The 18,617-nt window shown below is 42.0% G+C and overlaps 1 protein-coding gene across 1 annotated transcript; it reads right to left on the bottom strand.

Moving 5' to 3' along the window:
• Window positions 1-13,356: 13,356 nt before the first annotated feature.
• On the bottom strand, window positions 13,357-18,513 carry trappc3 (trafficking protein particle complex subunit 3). Its single transcript, XM_049603169.1, has 5 exons — window positions 18,350-18,513; window positions 17,120-17,217; window positions 15,726-15,825; window positions 14,260-14,442; window positions 13,357-14,134 (listed from the first exon to the last, which is right to left on the bottom strand). Exons 1-5 carry the CDS (start codon window positions 18,389-18,391, stop codon window positions 14,015-14,017), a joined length of 543 nt encoding a protein of 180 aa, XP_049459126.1. The 5' UTR covers window positions 18,392-18,513; the 3' UTR covers window positions 13,357-14,014.
• Between the last annotated feature and the right edge of the window lie 104 nt (window positions 18,514-18,617).

Genomic DNA, 18,617 nt, shown 5'->3' with positions numbered 1-18,617 from the left:
TTTTTTCCAAACACATTCACCCCCCGGGTTATTATGTTCTTTTCCTCTCCTCGCCGTTGTGGGCCAATCTCAGTTATATCCTCCACCGACATGTTTTCCCAGAGCTGGTGTTATTGCTAATACGGTTAGCGCTGGAAAACCAAACAAAGCATGACACAGCACTCCATCACCTGGCCTGATGATGTCATGATATCATAAATACCTTGCTAAAACTACAGCTCCACCTTTCTCCCAGCACGTGTCAAAGATTGGTGAGCCATGGGCAGGTTTGTGTGTGTGTGTGTGTGTGTGTGACATTTTTGGGAGGTTGAGTAGTGACAGGGCATGTTTTTAAGACCCCCCTTCATGTTGTAAAGTTGAACCAGACCATGCAGCACCGGAGCTGGGTGTGAATGGGGGGTTGTGTCTCTGAACAGTCCGCTCTTTGAGCTTCCATTACCAGGTCCACCCTAGCGGATCAAGCATTCATGGTCGAGGTGTTGCCATGAGGATGGTTGCTGCCTCTGGCCTCAGGTGTTAGAGTAGTGAGTGTTTTAACTGATTCTGGTTGCTGCATGAGCACATCCCAAGGTGCCTGATTTAGTTCTGTAGGAAGATACTGATCACATTTTACACTGAACAGATGCCCTCGATAGTGTTCAACAAATCTCAGTGATGCTCACAGCTCTGTGAGGCTGTACTTGTGCCTTGAGCTAAAAGCTAATGTCAGCATGTTTACATTTGCTGATCAGCACTTAACACAATGGACATATTTAAATTTGACCATGATGGTGGTGCTGAACAAAGGTTAATTGATCATTAAAGTGATTACAATTCATTCTGAGGGGACTTGACAGTTTGTACCAAAAAAGGAAAAGGATAACATCTTACAAATGTCTGTGCAAAAGTTCATGGCTGGCCATCCAGTTGTGTTAGAGATATTTCACTCTGGATCACAGTGGTGGAACAACTGGTTGACCAGCAATGCCATCCTTAAAGCCACACAGTAATTATTCATTCTCAGATTTTACGAGAAATAAATCATGAAAAAGCTTTTATAGACATAGTTAGAGAGTAATCATGTTAAAGGCTCGGAGTTGTGGTTAGAGAAGTAGCCATAGAAGAAAATTTGGAATCACTGCCATGTGGACAAAGACATAAACTGGCTGTTTATGCCCATAGATTGTACAAAAGAAGTGGACGTCCTGACCTATTGCTTTGTGGACTAACGTTTTATAGCCTCATGTCTGGCATTTTGCTCGTCATCGTCATGGTATTTTGAAGCCAGTGGGCACCATATTTGGATGGGAGAGTAGAGCTTGGGATTATATGCCATGGACCCCTGGTACAAAAATAATCGAAGACTAACATTAATGTCTTTAAGAAGCTGCTGCACACTCATTTTTTAAGCTAGTGAAGTGAGAGATACACAGCCTAAGGCATCCACTGGTACCATACATGTTGGTAGAGCTTGTTAAAAAGCAGGTTAAATAATGCTCCAAACTTAGGCAAAATCTTGGTGAGGGAAAAACTGCCATAGCTAGTTTTAAAAGGCTCCTTTGAACACCAACCTAGAGATATCTGCAAGAAAATGGGTTCTATGGGTATCTACGAGTCTCCCCCAAACTAGAGTTGTTCCCAGTAAATGTTTTGTTCCTTACAATCAATGTACTCCTTCAAATTAAAGCTGTAAATTTGTCTTTTTAAAGAAAAGGACATCAAGCCTATTTGAAGAACAATGAATCACCCTACACATGTATATACAGACACATAACACATTAAAACAGGATCGTTATGGTACTCAAAATGGTAACTGTACCGGTATAATCTTATGCACTTGTATGGAGATAATTAGTGGGAAACCAAAGTAAATCAATATGCAACTTCTTAACTCTTCATATTGACATAGCCTTCAAATAGTTTCTATACTTCAGTAGCATAATCGGATTCCTGAAATTCAGTTATGACTGGTTTTGGTGTGAAAAATATCTGGAGAGGCCACTGTCATAGTATTGACTTGTCATTTACAAGGTAGGCAAGCTCTAAAGCATTTACTGCTTTATCATCTATTTCATTCTGAATAGGACCAAAATTTAATGAATGAACATCATGCAGTTATGGAGAAGACTAGCAACTGAGACTTCACTGATATCAGAGAAGACTACGTTTCCATTTTCAGTCTGACATTGCGTCCAATCTTAACGCTTTCTGTGGAGGAGGGTGATTCAGTTTTAACCAGTCACAGGAGACCAATGTATCCACCTGAATCTAACCGCATTCTAAGTCTACACTGATGTGTAGCCATGACAACATACCTGATGGGGTTTTAAAGGAGCTATATGTAAGAAATCTAAAGCAAATAGTCATAAAATCCTCCTAATATGTCACAGAGACTAAGGAATAATGTTCATATAACATACTGATCTCACTGACAACAATAGTACAGCCAGAATATTCGCATTTAAAAAAACATTTTACGGTCCGCAAATCATGTTTATGTTTTGAATTTGTGTTTTGGCCTGTTGCACCACCCACCGCCATCTACCAGTCACGCAGTCAGTAGAGTCTCAGCATATTGGTTAAAGTTACGACTGAGCTGCAGCAGCACGGCAAGCAGCATTAGCAGTGTCCCAGTACATAGCATTAGCAGCAGTCGGCTCCTCATGAGCGTTAGCAGCAGAGAAGCCGGACTTGCTCGAACGGTCCTCTGGAAAACCGAAGATCAAGGACGCAGCGACGCGGCCCTGCCACAGCAGCCGCCTGTGGGCAAACAAATCAGTCTCCAGCGTGCCACTGTCCAGCAACCTCGAATCTGCAGGGGAGGGGGGGCGGACACGACTCGCGGCAGTATTTTGAATTTGAGTGCAGTAACCGTTTTGACCACATTCTTACATACAGCGCCTTTAAGAGTGGAGCTGAGCAGAGAAACAAACTACGATGTTGGGCGATATTGAGAGGACATGTCCCGTTTCTCCCCCTCAAACGAGCATACGTTGCCACACTCAGCTCCTGTTTGTGCAGGAGCCCAGTGAGAAGATGTTTTTTAAAGGCTCTGTGTGTTCAGCTCTCAGTAGTTTTGTAGCTTCTAACTGAATCTCTGCGGTTTGGAGTTTAGTTTCTCTCTTGCGTCCTGTTTTTACTTTAGATATGTGCTTTATTTTACTTTTTCATGTTCGCTTTGAGCTCTTTGAGAGTCGTGTTATGTTACTGTCAATGAAAACTCAACATTTTCATATTTTGCTGCTTCACAATAAAAGCTTTTACATAGCAAAATAACAGTGGACTTTTATTGTGAAGAATTTTAAGGAAATGAAATGTGTTTATTGTCAAATTAGCGACTTTTCTGTATAAAAAAAAGAGTCTACTAATACCACAAGGAGGAAGAGTAAAATCAGAAACAGCCACAGTGAGATGTTGATGAAGAGCTGCAGACAACAGGCTCTTACTGCACCTCTGCAAACAGCTCACCTCCAACAGGTAAACTTCTTCTACTTACCCTGCTGAGTGATGGAAAAGACTCACTGTAAAATAACAGCAAACCTTTAGCTGTGTGTGGATCAGCCTACACTTGCACACAGACTACAGCCTACGCTTGAAAACAGCTTGACAACTGCATTAGTCCTGCCCAAGACACTGATTGGTTCATCGTTCGTCCCCCTGTAGCTCTAATTGGTTGTTTATTTCACCCGAGAAACCGCTGATTCACGTCACAATGCCAAACCAGAATCAGTCAATTCGAACTCAGCGGAGTGGGCAGATTCAAGGTCTGGACACAGGCAAAATTGAGACCATAAACTCCTGAGAAAAATGTTTACTGAGGTCATAAATCCAGAAGTAGGATCATTCTCTCAGAGACTTCTATACAGTCAGACTTCTTTCATCAACCAGTGGAGTCACAACCTGCTGGCCGATAGAAAGAATGCAGGTTTAAGGCACTTCCACCTTGGCTTCACTTTTCAGACCTGGAGGCTACGTCCACTTCTCTTATACAGTCCATGCTCATGCCAGATAAACATATCGCTCAAAGGAAAGTGTCATCACTTTGATCTTGGCTACAGCATGTCTTCATTTTTCTCACAGCATCATCTATCTGAAATCATTCACACCTGCCAAGAATTAGATAAAACAGAGAAGGACAAAGGAGAGATAAAAGCTGAGAGAAAAATGTGAATGTTGGATGCTCCCATGCACTTGGAGTCATGCTTTTGCCTTCCAAAGTACATCTCAGAGGACATCCAGGTCTCATTCAATCAGCTCCACTGGCTTTTATGTCCACTAGAAATGTCTCCATGGTACGTGCTGCATACCGAGTACAAAAGAAACCTAATGCGGTATGCTGAAAACAGATTGTTTTCAGTGATTACAGTTCACTTTCTTTTGTTTTCTTCAGAATGCAATTTTGGTTTAACTGGTTATGGTTGAATTTCTGAATCAAAGAAACGCTTTCATAGAATTAAAGAAGGGGAAATGGGAAATAATTACATGGTTTCTCAACATATTAACAACAAAATCGGTTCATAGTTACTGTGAAACACAAACCACAGCGTGCTCAGATGACAGCGAGCTGGAAAGACTAACAAACACAAAGAGAATCTCACTGGGTGATGGTCGGCTGTAGCGCTGTTTACTAAAAACAAGACACTCTCCTGCTGACATGAAGCTAGTTCTTGTCCAGTCAGTACAAAGAGAGATGTGATACTTGCGTGTGGGACTGTTTGTGGCGTCATGCGTACATGTGTGTGGCTGTAACATCTCCACACAGATCAGAAACTGTCTGGCTTTTTAATCTCTCCCTTCATAAAACCATATGACTGTCCTTTAACTGGCGAACTGACGTGGATGCTGACAGTCGGAGGGCCAGACGCTGACCTACAGCAGGAGAGGCCCGGAAACCATCCGACAAAATGCTACACCGCTCTTGACAGCTTCCTCCCTCTTCCTCTCTCTATCTGTCCCCTTGGAGCAGGACCCAGTGGGTGTTTTGTCTGGGTCAGATTTACAGTAGATCTAAGCACCACTGAGCCCAACCTGGCTGGCTAATTGAAAAAAGGTTTGTGCGTTATGAGGCCCGCCGAGAGCGCTTTCAGCACCTCCGTATTGAATGAGTAAGGAAATCACACAGGGAGGCGCAGAGGTGAAGCAGATGCACACATGTACACGTGTGTAGGGAGAAATCCTCCGCAATATGTATGCATGTACGCCGACACAAACATCATGATTTCAACGCCATAAAAATTAAAAAGAACTTTTGGCGCGGTGTTCACATTATTGAATGACATGAGCGAGGAAATGGGAAAGGCAAAAGTTGAACCTTCAGCTACACATGTTTGGCACGGACCTTGCCATTTGGGAATACACTCCCATTATGCATCAGCAATATATGTATGCATGAGTTGTAGTTGAAGGACATACATGTCCTCTTGCACTCTCTCTGACACATACAAGGCGAAGTACAACTCCTTTCCTGTATCGGCAACATCCACTCTAATGGCGGCTCACAAACCCACATTGTTAGCATAAATCATACTGGAGCTACATTTAGTTAAAACCATATATTTTGCAACATCATAGACCTGGAAGCACAGGACATTCATGACAGGTCATATAATGGCTGAGAAAATTACTCCTGCTGTAGTAGATGTGTGAGCACTACATCTTTCACATGGATCATGCTCTGTGCATATTGGTCTGTCCAATGAACACGACCCAAAACATAAAATTTCTCATCACCCTGAGGCCTTTGTATCACTGCCCAGCAGGTGAACAAGAGCTTTTGAACTCAGCAACAAGAGAAAGACTTTGAAAGCTTTACAGTTGGGCAGACACGCCACCAGAGACTCCAGCCAAACTGGGATGTAAACACACTTCACCTGATCAAAGTAATATCTACAGTCACAGTGTGAACACTTGTCTGGTGTCATCATTAATGACAAAGGTTAGAAAGCAGAGAATTAGAGTCACAAGGACAAATGCACTGCTCTTACTTGCCACACTAGCGACAGAGCTCTAGAGATGACAATGCCAGTCGCTCCACCACTTTGATCCACACGAAAATATCTGAACATTCAGGCTATTGGGTGGACACTCATGACATTCATGCACGGTCCCCAGAGGATAAATCCTGCTGACTCTGGTAATCCCCTGACTCTTTCTCTTGCACCAGGTTTTACACATATCCAGTAAAATATCCCAACATCTACTGAATGGATTGGCCCAACATTTTGTACAGACATTCATCAGCAGGTTGACATTTGAGTGAACAAGCTGGAGAATGATTGCCATGAATTTCTGTAGAGAAATACATTTCCCAAAGGATGGATTTTAAGAACTTTGTTGACCCCTAACCTTGTATTAAAAGCCCCCCTCCAGCATGTTTTACTTCCTGTTTCACAGATGAAGCTTCACGTTGGTTCATTGTTCTTATATTATTATCAGTCTCACACCAATCACAGCCCATTCCCACACAAGGCGGTTCAACCTACTCACTGATCCCTGCTACACCAATGCTGCTGCTGGCAAAGCTTTACCTCTACCACCACAGCCTCCATCTCACTAATTCAGAGTTCTAACATGGCTTTAAGGTCAACATTGTATTTAATGTCTTGCTTGTGCCCACTCTTGTGTACCCAGGGGGTTTCCTGCATTGTGCTCCCTATTTTGGCATAGCATGCCGCTTGTCTAATCCAGGGAGCACCTAAAGAGCGGAGCCCTCAGCACCAAACACAACTGTATTTCCACTTGTTGCAATAAACGGTTAAATCAATGACGGAGTATTCCTGACTGAATTAACGTTCTCTCTGAATGGGGATGTGGTTAATAGTCATACATAACATTAATCCATTACTATACCAAAGAGTTTGCGGCTGCAGTAGTTTGGAAAACAGCAATAATGCAGTTAATTTGATTAATCTACTGTTTATCAGAACACAAATGAGACAATAATTAGCAAAATACACTGACTCTCTCTCTTTCACTTGCTCTCATTTTTACCATCTCCTCCTGCTGCAGCTGCTGGTTGCGTATTGATGAGGTGCCATTTGGCTGCTGCTGCACAGGGGAGTCACACCACTGCACAATGGCACAGCACACTGCAGGAAGGGCAGACTTGTTGCAGAGGTCTGCTGTATGAAACGTAGTTATGGGACATTTTGGAGGGGCATGGGCTGCTCTTGCCTCAGCTCAGTAACAACACCGCCCCAGGCAGCAGTGTGATTCTTTTTCATTTTATTTTTTTGTTACTCTAATGGGACTTTTCAACTTTTTGACTAGATAATCAACCAGTAGAGTTTGTCTTGAGCAAATTCATTGAAAAAGATGTATATCAAACAATATGTTCTCATGATGAATCACCAAAAGCTAAGGCAAAGAGATGGGTTTTTAGCCGGGCTTTGAATAAATTTAAAGAGGATGAGGATCTAACTGTCCGGTGGACGGTGCAAACTTTCAACATGTGCCAAAACCTTGGTAATGTGTCGATCCATCCTGCGGTGCCATGTAGCCAAGAAGAGAGTAAAGAAGAGAGGGAATGAGGAAGACATTCGCTGTGTTGTGCTATTTTTCCCGCTGGGATTCTGTGAAATTCACTGCACTGATTGCAGCCCTTCACTGCACATAGGGTATGAATGCTATTATGAAACTAACCAACACACTAAACTTAAGCGGGACACAACTACACAGAGACATATGAATAATGCTACAACTATAGTAAAATACAAGATTAATTGACTGGCTAGCTTACAACGATGTGTATTATGTTTATAAGCTTGGAGGATGACTTAAGACTTGCAGATTCTACTTTAGTCCTATGTCATATTTCCATTTTAGCAACAATATATTTTTCACTTTGAGCACAAAACTATGTGTCAGAAAATATTTGCTGAACAGTGTGGCCAAGCAGCACTGCCTGGACATGACTTAGAAAAATACAAAATATTAGGTCAAATATCAGGTCAAAGCTTTATTTCCTCCAGCACTTTTTTTTTTAAACCAAAACTAATATCATTGCCATTATTCATTTGCTGTACTTAGTGTTTAATGCTAATTAGCAATTGTTAGCATGCTAAACTAAGATAGTGACCATGGTAAATTTTACCTGCAACAAATTAGCATGTTAATACTGTCATTGTGAGGATGTTATCATCCTGGTGTTGGCATTATGTTCAAAGCACCACTGCACCTACGTACACCCTCGAAGAGCTGCTGTCAGACCGGTCAACTAACGTTAGTCCTGTTTCCACTGTGAGGAGTAAAGAAATCTTTGTCATGACACAATGACTAGCAAAGAAAATGAACTTGGTAAATAAATGGTGACAGGTTCGGTATGTCTGGCTACAAATTATTCAACAGCTAAGCATTTCCTTGACTGTTGTTTGCAATTCATATGACCACTACAATGTCCCACAAATGTCCTATCTATTGTTATGGTAGTTTCAGGAATCACGTTTTATTCAAAATTCCAAGTATTGTTTAAATGTTGGAAACAAATGGCTCATGTTCCCAATTGTTAGTCTCTTCACTAACACAAAATGTGGGGAGCTTGCAAGGGATGCTGAATGAACAACACCAACCTCTGAATTGAGTGGATGGAGCAAAGTCTATTATACAGCCAGTTTTGGACTGGGCTTAATCTGAGGAAATGATGGGTTACTTCTTCTTTCAAGCTTTATTGTCTGGGAAAGTAACAGCTCTAATGCTAATAAGGGAACCCATAGCTGTGCAGTAATTTTTAGTGGACTGAAATATTCCCAAGTGAATTTCTTTTTCATCTTTACCCCTGCCTGATTTCTTCAAAGCCTTGAATTGAATGTGTTTAATTGACAGTGATACGGGTCAACATGTAAGCTTTATTGAACACGTACATTTCATTTTCTTTGGAAACATTTTAAAGATAAAATTCATACAAAAGTTGAAAGGAAATATAGTTCATAATGCCGCATCACGCGTCTCCCACTATGGGAATTTTTCATGAACCTTCACCCGTCAGATTCCAGTCAGTCTTCTCCACTGTGACAGCTTGAGGTGTTTTATATGGAAAGTCATACTCACAGACTGAAATGTCTAGCCTGCATAATAGGACATCCAGACCCCTTACAATCACTTTGACTAGCGGCGAAGGTGCTTGAAGTGGGCGGATAATAAATGACTTGCTGAAGACATAAAGCCTTTGGGCTGGTGTCTGGATTTATGCAGTGATATTAGCTCGGATGTCATGCTTTAAGAGTTAGATAGATGACCTGCTGGGGAGACATGCGTCACCAGAAGTGCTTCGCTCTAATCAATATATGGTGTGTGTTTTGTCACTCCAAAATTTTAATGTGACACACACACACGCGGTTCATGCTTGGCAGTGGTGAGCGGTGATATCCCGTCCAGTGCAGCTGGTGTGCAGCCTCCAGGCAGTCCTGTGCTCTGGGAGGGAAGCCTGGTTTGATTTTGGTCCAGGGCAAACCAGGACTTTCACATTCCTGCTTTTCAATTGGAATTAACGTATTTGTAACTGCCTGGGAGAGTGATATAAATATATGCTTACATATGTGCATGCAGAGGAAAAGGCCCTGGAATAATGAAGTCGAAGGTGAGGTGCCGTTTGCCCTCAGCGCTCGCCAGTGTAATATTACATGACACTTTTTTTTTCTTTCTTTCTCTCCCACTCATTCTCCTTGCTCCATCTTCAAGTGAGGCCGTTCCAAGCTGGAAAGTTCTGCCGCTGTTACATAAACTCGAGTTCGAACGGCTGTGGGGTCAGGAAAAAGGGGAAGAAAAGAGGGAGAAAAACAAGACAAAAGTTGAGCGTATTGTGGGAAAATGAGGCTGAAAGATAAAGAGGATCTGGAACGGGTAAAACCTGTATCATCAGGAACGTCTAAAAACTCCTCTTCATCAGATCCTGGAGAAAAGAGGAAGAACAAAAGAGCAAGAGGAAATTGGAAGCAGAGTGAAGGCAGCTTAGCAGCTCCCATCCAAAAAGCCTGGAAGAAAGGGAAGGAGGAAAAACTAAAAACAAGGCATTAAATGGCTCGGCGTCGTCCAGGGCTCCGGCTGAAACCCTTGTGGAACAGGCCAGGTCACTGCCGAGACAGAAAAGAGACCCAGCTTTGGACCAACTTCAACCTGACATGTCTTCCTGTTGAAAAGATGTTTTCTTTGTTAACACGAATCCCTTGTGACACTGGTGATCCAGGATTTCACTGAACGGGTTAGCTGGATCTGATCCATGCTTTTATTTTTGAGCTTGGAGAGGTGTGTTTCACTCGTTTTGTTTCTCATTTCACCCTTCCTGCCAACAATCCTGATGACCCAAACATAACTTCGGGAGGCCTAAAAACTTCTCACTTTCTATTGGATGTGTGGTCCGTGCTAAACGGTTGAGCAATGCATGAGTTATTAGATTTATAGGAAGTGCTCAACAGTTTGTCTGGAAGTGGGTGATGATTCATATTCCAAATGGCTTGCAGATGCTGTAGCAGATTTCAGTGGGTACATAATGTGACTGAATACCAAATCAACTCATAATTACCCCTCAAAACCACATCCACGTTTATTTACTGGTGTTTATGCACATAGATCCCAAACGAACATCCCCTCAAACCGCTAAACTCTCACTTTCACCCCAGACAACAGGATGTGTTTGAGCAGACAAGTGTAGAGCCTGTGAATTATGTAACAACTCTCGTGTTCATGTGAGCATCTTTTCAGGTGCGCACCAGAGACACGCTCATTAAATCAACCACCTCTTCCCACCGCTTCACTGCCCGGGAACATTATTCAGTCCGTCTGGGATTTTTACCATGAGCACACTTGTTTGCTGACTCACTGCATTCTCTTGTCAAAGAGTGCTGTCCATCCTGCTGTCATCTCCACTCTTTCCACTGACCAGACACAAAACACACTCCGGAAACCTCTGGAAATCCCGGGTGACTGCATCGTCAGCCGGTCCTTACCTCACCTGAGAGACAACACATTTCCCATCAGGCGCGGGACATTTCCAAAAGACTATCACACATCCTTTTGTTTGATTTAGAGACTGCTGGCTTTTTCCTTGAGCACATCAGCAAAACATTACCAAGACTAAGAAAATGGAAAGAAAGCAGGGATGATCAAAACAAAGTGGGAAAACTAAGAGAAGCGGTGGATGGAAATGGATGGAGTGGAGGTAGAAGAAAGGGATGTGGTATTCAATAAGTGCAGGTCAATACCAGGCTGTGCGCTGGGCTTTACTGTCACAGCGTGCCTTTCACCATTTGTTTCCCATAAAGGCCACATGGAAACGTTTAGCTGGCTTAAAGCAGATCGGCGCACGTTGTCTCGGGCCCGTAACATTTGCTACTTGTTTTCTAGGCCTGTCCTAATAAAGTTTTCTCAAAAATATAGGCAGCTGTGATAAATAACATTAATGATGATAACATATACTAAAATAAAGCAAAATAAAAACAATGTGTGTGCAGATGCGAGACACCAAACTGTTTCCAAGTGAGATATAAGTGATGGGAAATTTCACTCTCCTAGACAACAGATAAAAATAGCATCTTCGAAGCAATTCCTCATGGCTCGGAGAGAGAGAGAGAGTCTTAAGTGCCTCCACAACAACATCTTTTTTTTCCTCCTTGTGTTTTCATTCTGCCACAACATCTGCAGGCTCGCAAATAGGAATCACAGATGGACAGGTTATGAGGAGTGAAGTCATAACAGAGCGTTAGTTAGTTTGTAGTCTTAATACCTTCTTATTTAATGGGTAAAACAGTGAAAACAATCAACACAAAACTCTCACTAGACATATTGGTGGACCTTTAAGTGGTGGGAGACACAAAATGGCCTGCTGGCGTGTTTGGACAAGGTCCTTCTAGTGTGTATTAACACCTATCTGTGAGTACAGTGGTTGTAATAAATTCACCCTCACCTTGGCCTCCATGTACAGCGTGGTTCATGTGTTTGTCGAGTCAAATTCCTGTGAGCATATGGCAGAGTGATACAGGTTTTCACAAGTACACAAAGCCAGCTGTCCGTCCATTCCCCAGGTACACGGCTCTAATTCTGCCAAGTCATTTACATTGAGCTTCTGCACAAAAACTATTTCCTGCCCACTCTCCATCCAACATCCACATCACGGGCCTACAGGGTGCATAGATATGAGCACGTAATGCGCTGAGAGCTCGCCTAATGGCCCAGCGGGCTTATTGCAAGCCGACGGCTGTCGTCGGGGTGCTTCCACTTTCCACTCTTTATCCCTTTAAATGAGCACTACCCCAGACAGGAGTGGGCAGAGGCTTAAGACAGTAAATAACACTGAGAAATCCCATCCTAATACATCTTCCCCGGCATTACAAAGCACAAAGACTGCATGTTGTCATCGTTTGTCTAATCTCCAGCCAAATCAAAGCTAGAGTCCATAAATTGGCACCGGACACTCCGCTCAACTACTGCGAATTGTCTGCTCTTCCCATATTCATAATCTGAAAATGAACCTTTTATTTATGTTTTCTGGCAGCTCCAGCTTTAACTCCCACAAATAAAGGGAATGTTTTGCTCCCACAATACCCACTTAAGCCTTGCACTGGGAACGATGCTGCCTGCAGCTGTGGAACGTCATGTACATAGCAACCTCTGGTGGCTCTGTGGAGAACTTTACTTCAAGTGTCTGAATTCTAAAGCTGTAAAAGCAGAAATGGGCTCATGTAATAGCAGCTGTAAAATAGAAATGTGTAGAGCCTGAAGGTTTCCAGCAGCTAATAGCTGACAGATTTCTCCAAAAGGAAATCCTTATCTGACAATCTCATCCTCTTAAGTGCTTTCAGCAGACTCGTGAGTTTGGTACTAATGTTATTGTTCTGTTACACAATAAAACAAAAAAAAGACGAAGAATAAGAAAAACATGGCTAATGTTTTCGTGGTATCCAGACCAGATTTTCGCTTTTAAAGAAAGACCAGGGATGATTAGTGTGTTTGTGTGTGTGTGAATGGGCGCCTGTGTTTTCAGTTATTGACGAGGTGTGCAGCCGGTCTAAATGAGAAGTTCTGTTCATTACTTCGGGGTGATGTAAAGCCATTCACAGGTGTGACAACCAGAACCAAGAACTGGTGAGTTTTAGTAAGGCAACCTGCCGTTTCTCTGCGCACACACACACACCCACACACAGATTGCTTCCATGTACCCTGAACAAACATAAGAGAGGCATTAGGTCTGTTATTGTTTGCCTTTGCTGGGTGACTGCGGTGCTCCAAAGGAGTAACGCTCACACAGTACACTAAAGCAGAACTGACAAGGTGGTACAGAGGACTCAGTGTGTGTATATGTGTGTGTGTGACTAGGTAAAACTGTTCCAGGTTGCCCAACAGGCAAACTGCGAGTCTCTCCACTGTCACAAACACATGAGAAAAGCATCGCATCAAATATGTCACTTTTATTTGACACATCCACCAACATAAATTAACATGCCATATAATTGGCAGCAATATAGAGTGTGATTTCTTAAAAAACAAAACGTTTAAACAAGACAAACATTAAAACATGATGATGTAAGGGTTTCCAGCCACGCTACAAAAAAACAGTCAACACATGGCCAAATGAAAAGACATCATTCTTCAAAGAAACGCAACAATTATTTTTGTAATAAACGAAAAAAAAAGTGACTTTCATGGTGACGGATAAATGGTCCAAGGCATTCTCTTCTCATCAACAGCAACAGCTGCCATTCAGGCACAGAACTACAAAAACTTTCCCCTCAAACTGGACCACAGATCAGTGCCAAGGAGCTTTTTTTTTTTTTTTTTTTTTTTTACTCATGAGATGTTCCAGATAGCAGGGCCATGTTATGATGTTGTGTTGTGTTTCAATAGTGTACAGTGTTTCTTTCCTCTTGAATCTCAATAGTCTCTTCTAATTCCTCGCATTACTCTCCCAACAACAAAGATACTAGAAACTGAAGAGTGTTGAAGTTTTGCCTACAGTTCATTCGTCTTCTCAGTCTGTATGTGAGGGTGTTCCTCGTCCTCCCGAAATGAGACACGAGAAGTTGAGTGAAGGAGCTTTCTGTCTCCATCACTCGTCTCCTGCTGGGAGATTTTCCTCGATCCTCTTGATAAACTTCATGCGGATTTCTGTCACATTGTCCCCTCTGAGAGTGTCTTGAGCGAATCTCACATCCACGGCCATCTGGACCTGAATCAGACACAAAAAACGCTCACATTTCTTTGCACTCTTGGTGAAATTGCTGCAGGGTTACACAAAAAAATCAACTGACTTGAAGTTTAATTTAAATGTACAGTAATGGATGTTGACCATACCATCTCCAGGGCTCCTCTGAGGACCCCACACAGCAGGTTGGAGTAGATCAGCGTGCTGTGGTTATCCGGCAGCTCCACAAAATCTACCAGTGGGTTGTTCTCGAGAATGAGGGAGAACTCATCTCCTGCCGGGCTCCAGTTGGTCACACTGGGGGTGATTCCCAGGTACATCTTAAATGCGACCTACAGCAACCAAAATACAGCGAGGAGTGAATTAGAAAAAAAGGAAACAGTGCAGGATTTCTCAGTTGGATTTAGCTGAATAGCCTGATCCTGTTTGCACATACACCTGATGTCTGTTGCTTCTGTTCTTCCGCAGCACTTTGTCCCTGTGATGTCGGCATACTTTCTCACGCACGCACAAATCAAAGCTCACCCAGGCTTGTGAAACTGAAGTCACAGCAATGAAAATGTTCACTGACACTGGGTGTTTTTTTAAAATATGTAAAATGGTTTGACTTTGCCAGTATTTTTAGAAACACTGAAAACAGAATATTAGTTAATAACTCCACAGCTTAAGAGGTGTGAATAAATGTTGTCTTCCAAGAAAAGCAAAGTCATGATCTCAAAATTCTGTTTTTGACTTCCCTCATATACTATATATTTTATTGACCAATGACTGAGGTGGTCTCAGAGTTTAACTACAGGTCACATGATATCCTCGGGCAAGGCTATCAAGGCACCCTCCAAACCGCTGCCCCACAGTGGTCCTCCATTTACAGACACGACCCTTCTCCTCATGACCGAGAGCCAGTTCCCTGAGCTAGTGTGGGGTTACATCTGTGGAATGACTCCCCAAGCAGGCAGCAGTAACACCTTGAAAACAGCTGCAGTGCTGAACACACACTCAGGCCTGAGAGCAGCTTTCACTGTCCACATGCATCTTTATGTCCATCAATCATGAGGGGAGTTGGACTTTTGCAAAACCAGACAAGGATATGTTACAAATCCACAGGCTGGGGATAAATACAGAGAGGAAAATGGAAGTACAACATATCCTTAGAGTAACATGATCGGCCAGGTGATTCAGTAAATAACAAGAGAGACATTAATATGTCTGCTATGGTTGTTTTAAAGCTTAACTACCAGCACCTGGGCAGTGAAACAGAGAAGGGGTATCACTGAATGTGTATCACCTTGCTGACGGATGAGATTACATTTCATTCCACACGTAAGTGAATCCTCGCCTTCTGACTATCAAGGTAACTAATCATGTCAAGCGACGTAGACTGCGATCTTGGCTTCAAGTTTAGAGGCCGCAGACTGGGACATTTTCTGATCTACTCAGTCACAATCAGCAGTTTTCCCCAACATCCTCCCCTTCTTTCCATTATCAATTGTTGGGATGTTTTATCAACAACTCTCGCTAATCTCTCTTTTTCTGTCATCCCTCCTTCTCCCTCTCCCTCCCATCTTTGGGAGAAGTCCACCGTCACGCTCTGATTGGCTTGGAAAAGTCCAATTACCTTAGCAATGACATCGGCTGTTTCTCGGAAATCCTGACACCTGCCGATGCTGGAGCGTGCCAGGAAGTCCTCGATCAGACGCACTCCAATGTTATAACCCCTATGAAAGAGAGAAAGAGAGGCAAGAGAAGCAGAGATAAAGTCATTCTCCGCCTTCACAACTGAAGAAAAGTACAGAGGAAAAATTACAGTAATGAGACAGAGGACAGGTCCAAATGCTCCGAACATTTTTGGGTCACAGACTTGGCAAATGATGATAATTATGATTAGACGGTCAAGTCAATTTATCCTAACTACAGAATCTAAAGCCAACTGATGCGTCCTGTTCCTAACATGGTCTGCCTCTGACCAGTTGGCGGCCAGCAAGCGGAGTGGGCAGTGCACACTCACTGCCTTCTAAGGCCAGGTAAGACAAGTCTCATCATGACTTGGCTTGGAGAGAGCTTAAGGTTGCTGCACAACCAGGAAAGCAAAGCACATCCAGTCCAAAGTCCTGTCAGCGTGACGGGATGACTTGAATTTTTGAGTTATAAACCCATCGATTTCTCTTAATCTTATTTTGTGGGAGAACGGGATCCAGCATCGCGTTCCAGACATTTTTTTTCTCTCATAAAAACATCAGTGTGCTCTCCTTTAAACACCCCATGTGTGCTAAGAAGCTACAAGAGCTGAGGGTAACCTCTGACACAGGAGTGTGAGAAAAGGAATCTGATTATGCCATCTCTCTGTGTCTACATATATGATGAACAGGGCAGCAGTGTGAAAGTGTGCGTTACAGGGAGACATTCGACAGGCCAGAAAAATCACATCACTTCTATTCATTCATGGATAAAAAAAGATCAATTTAAACATGTTGAAGCAAGCATCTCATTTTATGTACCCAACATGGACGTGCACAGCAGGGCTGCATCCTGTAATAGTTCATGTACAATATATTCAGTACTGTAGGTTACTTCAGTATGGTCTGGTAGTGGTATTTTGCTGGACATTTGAAGGTGGTATGTGACCTATATTGTGACACTGAAGCCTTGCTGCTGCATGCCCATAAGAAGTTCCACCAGCTTAGTTATTAAAGTGATTTGAACTGATGAGCACAAGTATCTGCTATTAGACTAGCCTACGTCTAGCTTTACATTAAACCTTTTGCTGATAATGATGCATTAAATTATAAAAGAGGGTGAAAACAGATGTTTAGTGGTAAATAAAAGAGCCACACAATTAATAAAACAAAAGAAATTACATTATGATGAAATAAAATAAATCATGAACAGATATTTATTTATTTGTTTGTTTCTTTGCACCAGCAAATCTAGCGCACTTGCTTGGTATCTACACTATTTGTCAAGTACAGTTGGGTGTGAACACAGCTAATGACAGTCAGTGGGTATACTTACATCTTGTCCAGTTGTTTATTGACTTCCTCGTCATTCTCGTAGTCTTTACAGAGCTGGGTGACCAGGGCCCCGTAGGTCAGGGTGAACAGCTCAGAGTTCTACAACAGAGAAAACAAGAGAATTCTCACATTATTTGTGCTGATAAAATGAAACGAATCACACTGGAATAAGGGTGTCAAACATTTAACCACTAGAATGCAGCAAAGTATTTTGTTGTAATGAATATTAATTAGCATAAAAATAAAGATCCTTAAATTATCGAAGACAAAAACATATACGTACATCTACAACAACAGGTCGGGAGAAAAATGTTTCAGTTCTTCTTACATATTATGACACAAAGTTAACCTCAAGGATAAGACGAATAAAGCAGAAAGCATCCTAGTAAAATTAGTTTTAAAAAACCATTTAAATAGTGGCCAGTAGCCCAGTAGTAAAAATGATAACAAGGTCATATATAACATAACATATATTTTATAACTTCACTGCCCCACTTCAGTTTGTGAAAGACCTTATATTTGGACAAAGTGTGTCTTTAAAAACCCCATTAATTTGCCATCTAATAATCAATATATTCAATGTGGAGAGAGCTGTGAAAACATACAGGGCTACTATCTGCATCAGGACGTCTACTATTATTATCTAATGCTAAGGACAGTTCCTGGTGCTGAAATGTCTGACAACAATAATTAAACATTTGCTATTAAATTATTAATAAAATGCAATTTATATACACTTTAATCACTTTAATGTATAATGATATTAAGTGTTCAAACCAAAGGCTTATGTCTTCACTGCAGCTGTCAAACTGTGATGGAACTACTTTCACAATGTTAATAAAACTGCCTCATAGTTGAACATGATAACAGACCTGTAGCGTTACATATGCATGTTTGATATAATTGCATATTATGTATTGCATTTGAAGAGTTATCTTAAATGTTTGCACAGCTACTGAGGCTAACTGTTTAGCTTCTGTGCTACGACGAACTGCACTTCCTGTCAAAGCCAGTCGTGTTACACAATGAATGAAATACTACTTCAACTAGTTTAAATGCTCTTCATGTTACAGCCGCACTTGTCAAACAAAGATGTACGACTGTCAAGTAGCTAAGCTCGAAGAAATATAATGTAGACAGATGTTATGTTAACTACTAGCCTACGGTTAGCATTTTCGCTAGCTATGCTAGCTAGGTTTTGACTGATGTTAATCCTGCGGGATTCGCCTACCATCTTCTTGCTGTCTGTTGTTCGGTTGGATTGCCTGGACATTGTGGACAGTATTACAGGCTGACACAGGTGGCGACTCGATATTAATCCTTTATTTATTTGATTCTGGCTAAGCAGTTATTTCCGTAATCACCCCTTCAGTCACGCACTTCCACTCACGTCAAACCAGCTAGATTTAGACGTGCACTTCCGGTTGTGCTTCGGAATAAAATAATTATTGAAATGAAATGTCGAGTAATACAAAAAAATATATGTTAAAAGACGCAAC

Source organism: Epinephelus fuscoguttatus, linkage group LG17, assembly GCF_011397635.1.
Source record: "Epinephelus fuscoguttatus linkage group LG17, E.fuscoguttatus.final_Chr_v1".
NCBI lineage: Eukaryota > Metazoa > Chordata > Actinopteri > Perciformes > Serranidae > Epinephelus > Epinephelus fuscoguttatus.
This window is presented reverse-complemented; position numbering and strand designations above follow the sequence as displayed.

What these genes read in the sequence shown, in the direction of transcription:
- trappc3 (XM_049603169.1), bottom strand. Translation starts at nt 18,391, where the DNA reads ATGTCCAGGCAATCCAACCGAACAACAGACAGCAAGAAGATG. An exon ending in CAACAGACAGCAAGAAGATG is followed by an intron (nt 17,218 to 18,349) that starts GTAGGCGAATCC and finishes TCTCTGTTGTAG; the next exon opens with AACTCTGAGCTGTTCACCCT. An exon ending in TCAGAGGAGCCCTGGAGATG is followed by an intron (nt 14,135 to 14,259) that starts GTATGGTCAACA and finishes TGTCTGATTCAG; the next exon opens with GTCCAGATGGCCGTGGATGT.